Source organism: Salvelinus sp. IW2-2015, unplaced genomic scaffold, assembly GCF_002910315.2.
Source record: "Salvelinus sp. IW2-2015 unplaced genomic scaffold, ASM291031v2 Un_scaffold2698, whole genome shotgun sequence".
Taxonomy (NCBI): domain Eukaryota; kingdom Metazoa; phylum Chordata; class Actinopteri; order Salmoniformes; family Salmonidae; genus Salvelinus; species Salvelinus sp. IW2-2015.
In genome coordinates, this window is record NW_019944004.1 from 10,296 (window position 1) to 20,934 (window position 10,639).

At 42.3% G+C, this 10,639-nt stretch overlaps 1 protein-coding gene across 1 annotated transcript in view; it reads right to left on the bottom strand.

The window, feature by feature from the left end:
- Positions 1–1,968: 1,968 nt before the first annotated feature.
- LOC112074583 (fibrillin-2-like) overlaps positions 1,969–10,639 on the bottom strand; it is a 16,189-nt gene continuing 7,518 nt past the window's right edge. Inside the window, exons 5-8 of the mRNA XM_070440588.1 lie at positions 10,323–10,550; positions 9,904–10,029; positions 9,349–9,477; positions 1,969–2,408 (exon numbers count right to left, since the gene is read on the bottom strand). Of these exons, the coding sequence (XP_070296689.1) occupies positions 2,278–2,408; positions 9,349–9,477; positions 9,904–10,029; positions 10,323–10,550 (614 nt within the window). The 3' untranslated portion in view covers positions 1,969–2,277. The remainder of the gene's footprint in view (positions 2,409–9,348; positions 9,478–9,903; positions 10,030–10,322; positions 10,551–10,639) is intronic.

A 10,639-nucleotide genomic window follows, 5' to 3' on the forward strand; every position in this document is an offset into this window, starting at 1 on the left:
AGAACCCTACACGTCTGTTGAGAAGAACCCTACACGTCTGTTGAGAAGAACCCTACACATCTGTTGAGTAGAACCCTACACGTCTGTTGAGAAGAACCCTACACGTCTGTTGAGAAGAACCCTACACGTCTGTTGAGAAGAACCCTACACGTCTAATGACAAGAACCCTATATGTTATTGAGGAGAACCCTAGATGTTGTTGAGGAGAACCCTACACGTTGCCAGTGTGTGTCTAGGCGACCTGCCCCGCCCCTCCCAAACAGAGGCTACTCTACTGACAGTACCAGCTTGATTCAGAAGATAGGAAGAGACATTATTTAATTAGCTAGAGAAGAACGGATTACCTTTTTCAATGCTAGTTAAGGATACTATAGGCCTAATTATCACGTTTGACGTTGGCTTTATTAACTACAAAAAACTAAGATGTGTTTTTAATTCAGGTGCTGCTCTGCACACACAAGCTTTGTTAGCAAACTAGCTTTTCTGGGCCAACGTTAAGCCAACTCTGAAGTTCAAAGACATTCAAAGTTCCTCCATAGAAGCCGTACCTCCGTAGATATAATTCTGTGGGCCTAATTCAGATAATGCATGTCATAACAAGATATCCAACGCTTCAAGCCTCCTCCTCAACCCTCTCTCGCTCTCTCCCCAAGAGAAAAATGTCAGTCGCATCTTGCGCCATAGGCTACACTTGTCTGTCCATCACGCACGTAAAAAAAACTAGCTTGTGTCACACCCTGATCTGTTTCACCTGTCTTTGTGCTTGTCTCCACCCCCCCTCCAGGTGTCACTCATCTTCCTCATTATCCCCTGTGTATTTATACCTGTGTTCTCTGTCTGTTGTCAGTTCGTCTTGTCTTGTCAGGTCTTACCAGGTTGTTTTTCCGTCTCCCTGCTTTCTCAACTTCTATTTCCTAGTTTCGTCAGTTCTGACCATTCTGTTTGCCCTGACCCCAAGCCTGCCTGCCGTTCTGTACCTGCCTAACTCTGACCCTATTACGAACCTCTGCCTGTCCTGACCCCAAGCCTGCCTGCTGTTCGGTACCTTATTGACTCTGCCCTGGATTASGGACCTCTGCCTGCCTTTGACCTGTCTTTTGCYTGCCCCCTGTTTGGGTCGATAAACATCTGTGACTCTAGCTGTCTGCATCTGGGTCTTATCCTGAGTTCTGATAGCTTGCCTGCTCTGTCCTCACTGATTGGTGAAGAAGTTCAATGAGGTAAATGTAAAAAGCAGTTAAAGGAACCGGTCATTTTTGGGGATTCTGAACCTTATTTTGCTGGTCGCAACAGTGTAACAGAACAAAAACAAATGTGCTTCTGTTCAGAACGAAACGATTGGAAAATAATTTTGGTTCCAAACACTGATTATAACCCTGCATGTCTAATGAGAAGAACCCTGCATGTCTAATGAGAAGAACCCTGCATGTCTAAAGAGAAGAACCCTGCATGTCTAATGAGAAGAACCCTGCATGTCTAATGAGAAGAACCCTGCCCAATAATTCTTGAAGATCGCTCTAATGAGAAGAACCCTTACATGTCTAATGAGAAAACCCTACATGTCTAATGAGAAGAACCCTGCATGTCTAATGAGAAGAACCTGCATATCTAATGAGAAGAACCCTGCATGTCTAAGAGAAGAACCCTACATGTCTATGAGAAGAACCCTGCATGTCTAATGAGAAGAACCCTGCATGTCTAATGAGAAGAACCCTACATGTTGTTGAGAAGAACCCTGCATGTCTAATAGAGAGAACCCTACATGTCTAATGAGAAGAACCCTGCATGTCTAATGAGAAGAAGCCTGCATGTTCTAATGAGAAGAACCCTGCATGTCAATGAGAAGAACCCCTGCACATGTCTAATGAGAAGACCCTACATGTCTAATGAAAAACCCTGCATGGCTAATGAGAAGAACCCTGCATGTCTTAATGAGAAGAAACCCTGCATGATCTTAATGAGAAGAACCCTGCATGTCTAATGAGAAGAACCCTTGCATGTCTAATGAGAAAGAACCCTGCATGTCTAATGAGAAGAACCCTGCATGTCTAATGAAAGAAACCCTGCATGTCTAATGAGAAGAACCCTACATGTTGTTGTTAAAAACCCTATGTTGTTGAGTATTTTGTCATGATGTTTATGATATAGACTGGGATTTGGCACGTTATTGTAAAGTAACAAAACATTAGTTAAAATGTTCAGTAACTGTTGTGGTTCATTTGGCTGTCTATTTTTTGCTCAGTATTTGTTACATGTTCAGTATTTGTAAGTATTTGCTTACTCACCCTCGCCACACTGCCCCGTCCGCAGTGAGCTGGTGTCCTGGGGGCAAACACACCGTAGCGCCCTCTGTGTTCTCACAAGACCCCCACGACACAGGGACGGGTCCCGCTCACACTCGTCTATGTCTGAAAAACATACGAACAAACAGGTAATTCAGTTATAGTAACACACGGGATGACAGAGAAACTCCCTAACATGTCACCAACACTTATTATTCCAAAAAAAAAAACACATTGTACACATGCCTGTGCGGTCCAGTGGTTAGTGCCACGGACCCCGTACCATATATGCCAGAGTCGGTTCGAACCGGTTCACTGACTCAATCCCTCCAATCCTCTCTACTGTCCTATCGGTTCAATACAAATATGAAAGGAATGGGACTGCCCCATTCCTTCTTCAAATTGAATAAGTATATATAGTATATACAGTGGGGAGAACAAATTTGATACACTGCCGATTTTGCAGGTTATTCCTACTTACCAGCATGTAGAGGTCTGTAAATTTTTATCATAGGTACACTTCAACTGTGAGAGACGGAATCTAAAACAAAAATCCAGAAAATCACATTGTATGATTTTTAAGTAATTAATTTGCATTTTATTGCATGACATAAGATTATTTGATCACCTACAACCAGTAAGAATTCCGGCTCTCACAGACCTGTTCGTTTTTCTTTAAGAAGCCCTCCGTTCTCCACTCATTACCTGTATTAACTGCACACTGTTTGAACTCGTTACCTGTATAAAAGACACCTGTCCACACACTCAATCAAACAGACTCCAACCTCTCCACAATGCCAAGACCAGAGAGCTGTATAAGGACATCAGGGATAAAATTGTAGACATGCAACAGGCTGGGATGGGCTACAGGACAATAGGCAAGCAGCTTGGTGAGAAGGCAACAATTGTTGGCGCAATTATTAGAAATTGAAGAAGTTCAAGATGACGGTCAATCACCCTCGGTCTGGGCTCCATGCAAGATCTCACCTCGTGGGGCATCAATGATCATGAGGAAGGTGAGTTATAAGCCCAGAACTACACGGCAGGACCGTGGTCAATGACCTGAAGAGAGCTGGGACCACAGTCTCAAAGAAACCATTAGTAACACACTACACCGTCATGGATTAAAATCTGCAGCGCACGCAAGTCCCCTGCTTAAGCCAGTGCATGTCCAGGCCCGTCTGAAGTTTGCCAAGACCATCTGGATGATCCAGAGAAGGAAATGGGAGGAGGTCATGTGGTCTGATGAGACAAAAATAGAGCTTTTTGGTCTAAACTCCACTCGCCTGTTTGGAGAAGAAGAAGGATGAGTACAACCCAAGAACACCATCCCAACCGTGAAGCATGGAGTGGAAACATCATTCCTTGGGGATGCTTTTCTGCAAAGGGTACAGGATGACTGCACCGTATTGAGGGGAGGATGGATGGGCCATGTATCGCAAGATCTTGGCCAACAACCTCCTTCCCTCAGTAAGAGCATTGAAGATGGGGTTGTGGCTGGGTCTTCCAGCATGACAACGACCCGAAACACACACCAGGGCAACTAAGGAGTGGCGCCGTAAGAAGCATCTCAAGGTCCTGGAGTGGCCTAGCCAGTCTCCAGACCTGAACCCAATAGAAAATCTTTGGAGGGAGCTGAAAGTCCGTATTGCCCAGCGACAGCCCCGAAACCTGAAGGATCTGGAGAAGATCTGTATGGAGGAGTGGGCCAAAATCCCTGCTGCAGTGGTGTGCCAAACCTGGTCAAGAACTACAGGAAACGTATGATCCTGTAATTGCAAACAAAAGGTTTCTGTACCAAATATTAAGATCTGCTTTTTCTGATGTATCAAATACTTATGTCATGCAATAAAATGCAAATTAATTACTTAAAAATCATACAATGTGATTTTCTGGATTTTTGTTTTAGATCCGTCTCTCATAGTTGAAGTGTACCCATGATAGAAATTACAGACCTCTACATGCTTTGTAAGTAGGAAAACCTGCAAAATCGGCAGTGGTATCAAATACTTGTTCTCCCCACTTTATATATTATATATATAATATATATATCCACAGTTCTGGGCCCCCCCCAAAAAAGTGACTTTGAAACAATGCCTTGACGATGCAAATGTTTTTACTGCGCTGCAGATGTTAACTTTTTACCATCTACATATGCTTTAGTAGTATTACACATGCCTAGAAGCAGTCTATGGACAAGGTAATACAGCATTCTATGCTTTGGTTTTGTTTACCTGACCACTGTCTCCAAATGCTCACTTTTTAGATTTTTTTGTTGTTGTCGAAGAACGTGAATATATGGTATTTTTGTTGTGTTTCAGGTGATTCCATACTGAGTAAACAGGAAGCAGAGATAGAGAGACACTACYGTGCTCCACACTCTCATGCTAYGAGTGGATTATCCCACCACGTTCTCTCGAGTACGTTCTCGTGAAGACTAGTATGGAGAATGCATTAAACAATACATTTGTGAAGCACTCACACTCCCCTTACTGTATTACGTCACGCTTCACCTCCCCGTTTACTGAACTTTCTTCCAGCCAGGACAATGGACACAATAGACAAAACAAGAWATACACAAAGCAAACGTTTCACTTTATAATTATCAGCTAGATATGTGAATCGCAATAATCTAGCTAGCCAGCTAGTTAAACAGGAAAAAATGACCTAAAACAAATATTATGCAAGGTAGATGTACATTCTGCGTGGGTAGCTACCAATTCTTTGTGGCTAACTAGCCAGTTAACCCTATTGACTTACTATGGACTTACCAATTCACTGAACCGTCTTCCAACCAGGACAACAATGGCAATAGAGACGAAACAAGATATACACAGAGCAAATGTTTTACTTCATAACTATCAGCTAGCTTTATGTGAATCGTACTAATGTATTTAACCAGATAGCTAGCTAACGTGGGTAGCTAGCTAACAATTATTTGTGGCTATTTGGCTAGCTAACAGTACTTTTTTTGTTGCTAAAAGTACTAGTAGCTAATCAGTTAGCCATATTGACTTATGGGCTTGCGATCTATGGTACATAGGCAGGTAAACATGCCAAAATTAACACAGCATGTATTTATTAACGTATCAAGATAAAATATTGTAGTCAGGCAACATATGACATGTGAATAGGCCTCATTTCATTCCAAAGTTGTAGTGTTTCTCAAAATGCATTCTACGGTGCCCCCGAACACGCAAAATAGAGCATGGGAAGGATGCAGTATGAGTCCAAAGCAAAGTATGCGMAACGGAGCACGGAGAGCACTTCTGAAATGCATACTCAGTTTGTACATATTTTGAAGCATGCATCGATGCAAACTTCAACGGAAAGGATGCAAAGAAATATGACGGCATTTTTATGCCGCTTTTGTAGCAGTGGCTTCTTCCTTGCTGAGCGGCCATTCAGGTTATGTCAATATAGGACTCATTTTATTGTGGATATAGATACTTTTGTAYCTGTTTCCTCCAGCATCTTCACAAGGTCCTTTGCTGTTGTTCTGRGATTGATTTGCACTTTTCGCACCAAAGTACGTTMATCTCTAGGAGACRGAACRCGTCTCCTTCCTGAGCGGTATGACGGCTGCGTGGTCCCATGGTGTTTATACTTGCGTACTATTGTTTGTACAGATGAACGTGGTACTTTCAGCCGTTTGGGAATTGCTCCCAAGGATGAACCAGACTTGTGGAGGTCTACAATTTATTTTCTGAGGTCTTGGCTGATTTCTTTTGATTTTCCCATGATGTCAAGCAAAGAGGCACTGATTTGAAGGTAGGCCTTGGAAATACATCCACAGGTACAACCGTCACATTTACTCAAATTATGTCAATTAGCCTATCAGAAGCTTCTCAAGCTATGACATATATTTCTGGAATTTTCCAAGCTGTTTAAAGGCACGGTCAACTTAGTTTATGTAAACTTCTGACCCACTGGAATTGTTACACAGTGAATTATAAGTGAAATAATCTGTCTGTAAACTGTTGGAAAAAGGACTTGTCATGCACAAAGTACATGTCCTAACCGACTTGACAAAACTATAGTTTGTTAACAAGAAATTTGTGGAGTGGTTGAAAAACGAGTTTTAATGACTCCAACATAAGTGTATGTAAACTTCCGACTTCAACTGTATCTGACCCAAAAATTATGAAAGACAAGAATTGTAATTCTTAATTCCGTAAAGTAAGTGTGGAAGAGGTGAAAAAATGATTGTTGTCTATCAACAATGACAAGCCAGTGGGGTCTGACAACTTGGATGGAAAATTAGCGGACGATATTGCTACAGCTTCAGTTTAAGCCTACTAGAAAATGTTCCCTCAGGCCTGGAGGAAAACAAAAGTCATTCCGCTACCTAATAATAGATGTCAATTCTTTATGGGTAGCTAGTTAACAATTCTTCGTGGCTATCTGGCTAGCTAATAGTAGTAGCTAGTCAGTTAGCCCTATTGACTTATTATTTGTATTTGTATTTATTAAGGATCCCTATTAACTGTTGCCAAGGCTGGTCAAACACATTTTCTTTCCAAAAGTTTACTAATGGCTGGTAACAGGCTGATTGGTTGGCTATTTCAGCCAGTAAAGGGGGCTTTACTATTATTAGGTCCTTTTTGCTTGTTAAACTTTCTGGTTAGCTACAGTACATTATTACGATTCACATATGTATTTATTTAACCTTTATTTAACTAGGCAAGTCAGTTAAGAACAAATTCTTATTTACAATGGCGGCCTACCCCGGCCAAACCCGGACGACGCTGTGCGTCACCCTATGGGACTCCCAATCACGGCCGGATGTGATACAGCCTGAATTCGAACCAGGGACTGTAGTAGGGACATAAAGCTAGCTGATAGTTATGAAGTAAAACGTTTGCTTTGTGTATATCTTCTTTCGTCTCTATTGCTATTGTCCTGGCTGGAAGACGGTTCACTAACAAGAACGTACTCAAGAGAAATTCGTCGGAGAATGCACTTGGAGCATGAGAGTGTAGAGCACGTCAGAATGCATATTGAGAAACACCCAGAGTCAGCTCAAATAATAGCCGCCATTGATTTCAAGAAATGTTTCATCATTTTTTATGAGGTTGCGTCATATTTCTTTGCATACTTTCCGTTGGAAGCTTCAAAATATGTATAAAGAAGTGCCCTCCGTGCTCCGTTTCTTAATTTGGACTCATGCTTTGATTTGGACTCATACTCCAACCCTCCCGTGCTCCAATTTGCGTGGCTCAGAGCATGGTAGTGGGAATTTTGAGAAACACCCAGAGAGATACTGTAGTGAGAGGAAGAGAGAGAGAGAGAGAGAGAGAGACTGTGGAGAGACGAAGAGAGAGAGATACTGTAGTGAGAGGAAGAGAGAGAGAGAGACTGTGGAGAGACGAAGAGAGAGAGATACTGTAGTGAGAGGAAGACAGAGAGAGAGAGAGAGAGAGAGAGAGAGACTGTAGAGAGACGAAGAGAGAGAGATACTGTAGTGAGAGGAAGAGAGAGAGAGAGACTGTAGAGAGACGAAGAGAGAGAGATACTGTAGTGAGAGAGAGAGAGAGAGAGCCTTCTATGCCATCAAAAGGAACATAAAACTCGACATCCCAATTAGGATCTGGCTAAAAATACTTGAAACAGTTATAGAACCCATTGCCATTTATGGTTGTGAGGTCTGGGATCTGCTCACCAACCAATAATTCACAAAATGGAACAAACACCAAATTGAGACGACGCATGCAGAACTCTGCAAAAACATCCTCAGTGTACAACGTAAAACATCAAATAATGCATGCAGCCCGATACCCACTAATTATCAAAATCCAGAAAAGAGCTGTTAAATTCTACAGGCACCTAAAAGGAAGCAATTTTCAAATCTTCCTTAACAAAGCTACCACCTGCAGAGAGATTAACCTGGAGAAGAGTCCCCTAAGCAAGCTGGTCCTGGGGCTCTGTTCACAAACACAAACAGGCCCAACAGAGCCCCAGGACAGCAAAACAATTAGACCCAATCAAGTCATGACAACACACAGTGGAAATATATATATTTTTAAACAGAGCAAACTAGAATGCTATTTGGCCCTAAACAGAGAGTACACAGTGGCAGAATACCTGACCACTGTGACTGACACAAAATTAAGGAAAGCTTTGACTATGTATAGACTCAGTGAGCATAGCCTTGCTATTGAGAGAGGCCGTCGTAGGCAGTTCTGGCTCTCAAGAGAAGACAGGCTATGTGCTCACTGCCCACAAAATGAGATGGAACCTGAGCTGCACTTTCTAACCTCCTGCCCAATGTATGACCATAGAGACACATACTTCCCTCATATTACACAGACCAACAACAAATTCGAATTTTGATCAACTCCCATATCTATTGGATGAAATACCACAGTATTACATCACAGCAGCAAGATTTGTGACCTGTTGCCACAAGAAAAGRTCAACCAGTGAAGAACAAACACCATTCTAAATACAACTCATATTTTTATTACAATTTTTATTTATCCTTTATTTAACTAGGCAAGTCAGTTAAGAACAAATTCTTATTTACAATGACGGCCTACCCCGGTCAAACCCGGACGACGCTGGGCCAATTGTGCGCCGCCCTATGGGACTCCCAATCACAGCCGGAGGTGATACAGCCTGGATTCAAACCAGGGACTGACGGCTCTTGCGCTGAGATGCAGTGCCTTAGACCGCTGCACCACTCGGACGGTTTATTTCCCTTTTGTACTTTAACTATTTGCACATCGTTATAACACTGTACATAGCCATAATATGATCATTTGAAATGTCTCAATTCCTTTGAAACTTTTGTGAGTGTAATRTTTATTGTTCATTTTTTATTGTTTATTTCACTTTTGTTTATTATCTATTTGACTTGCTTTAGCAATGTAAACATGTTTCCCATGCCAATAAATCCCTTTGAATTAAATTGAATTGAGAGAGAGAGACTCTAAAGAGGAAGAGAGAGAGATGAGATAGATATACTGTAGAGAGAGGAATCAGAGAGAGGAAGAGAGAGAGCGAGAGAGATACTGTATAGTGAGAGAGAGAGAGAGAGAGAGAGAGGGAGAGAGGTTGGACTCACCCATGCAGTTCTTCATCATCATGAAGCCACTCTCATAGCCCCCGGAGCACTCACACTCAAAACTACCCGGAGTGTTGACACAGACCCCTTGGCCACACAGGTCCGGAGAGATACGACACTCATCTATGTCTGAACACACACACAGAGGACAGCAGAACAGATGTTATCATATCTTTTATATTGACATTGATATTTGTACTGCACTRTTGAGGGAGCTTGCAAGTAAGCATTTCGCCGCATTGTTTATACCTGCTGTAAACTGTGTACACGACAAATAMACTTTGAGAAYATATGTTAGTTAATTTTGCTAAATAAATATTCTCATTCGATGACAAATTATACCGTTTTGTTWAATTTTGTGACAGGTATTTTAAGGTTTTTATGTTTTGTTAGTTCATTACGCAAACACACTTCAGTTTGGTGGGCTGTGTTAACTGTTTTTGCAAAAGTGATCCCTATTTTGAGAAACATGTTCACGCAATCGGGACAAACTGTATTAACAGATTAATTTCTATCCATAATAACGGGACACACATAATGTGGTCATTGTCTCACCTGTACAGTTGCGCTCTTCCGTGTCGAGGGAAAATCCTCCGGCGCAGTGGCACCTGAAACTGCCTATGGTGTTGCGACACTTGCCATGGACACACATGCTGGGGAACACCTTACACTCATTGATGTCTGTCAAAGAGAGACACGTCCACAAAATGATCCCATTTCTATTATAACAAAGACACATATTAATCACTGCCTAGTCTTACTTCCTACTACCAGATGCATATTAATCACTACCTAGTCCTACTTCCTATAACAGATGCATATTAATCACTACCTAGTCTTACTTCCTATCCTTACTTCCTGTTATCTGTTTGCTAAATTATGTAATATTGAGGAGTGACACTAACTACCTGGATTTCTGGGAAAACCTGGGAATTTTGGGAAACAACCAATATATTGCAACCCTACTCCCTCACCTTTATAGAAGGGCCTTCCGGTGAGGACGTCTCCTCGKTTGGCGAAGCCTGGGCCTCGGGGGCAGAGGGCATCATACTCGGAAGTGCCAGGCAGGGGGCACGCCTCGCACTCCTTCCCCCAGGCGGCGCCCATCGTGCAGCAACAGGCGTCCATGCGGAAACGGCCGGGCACGGGCTTGGCACACGAGTCCTCTTCCCACGTCAGGTAACAGTGCTCAGACCGCACGTCTGTCAGATACAGTAGAGTTTACGTTTATAGTTCATCCATAGCAGTCAATACATACAAAAATAAATCCATGGGATCCTAACAAGATAAC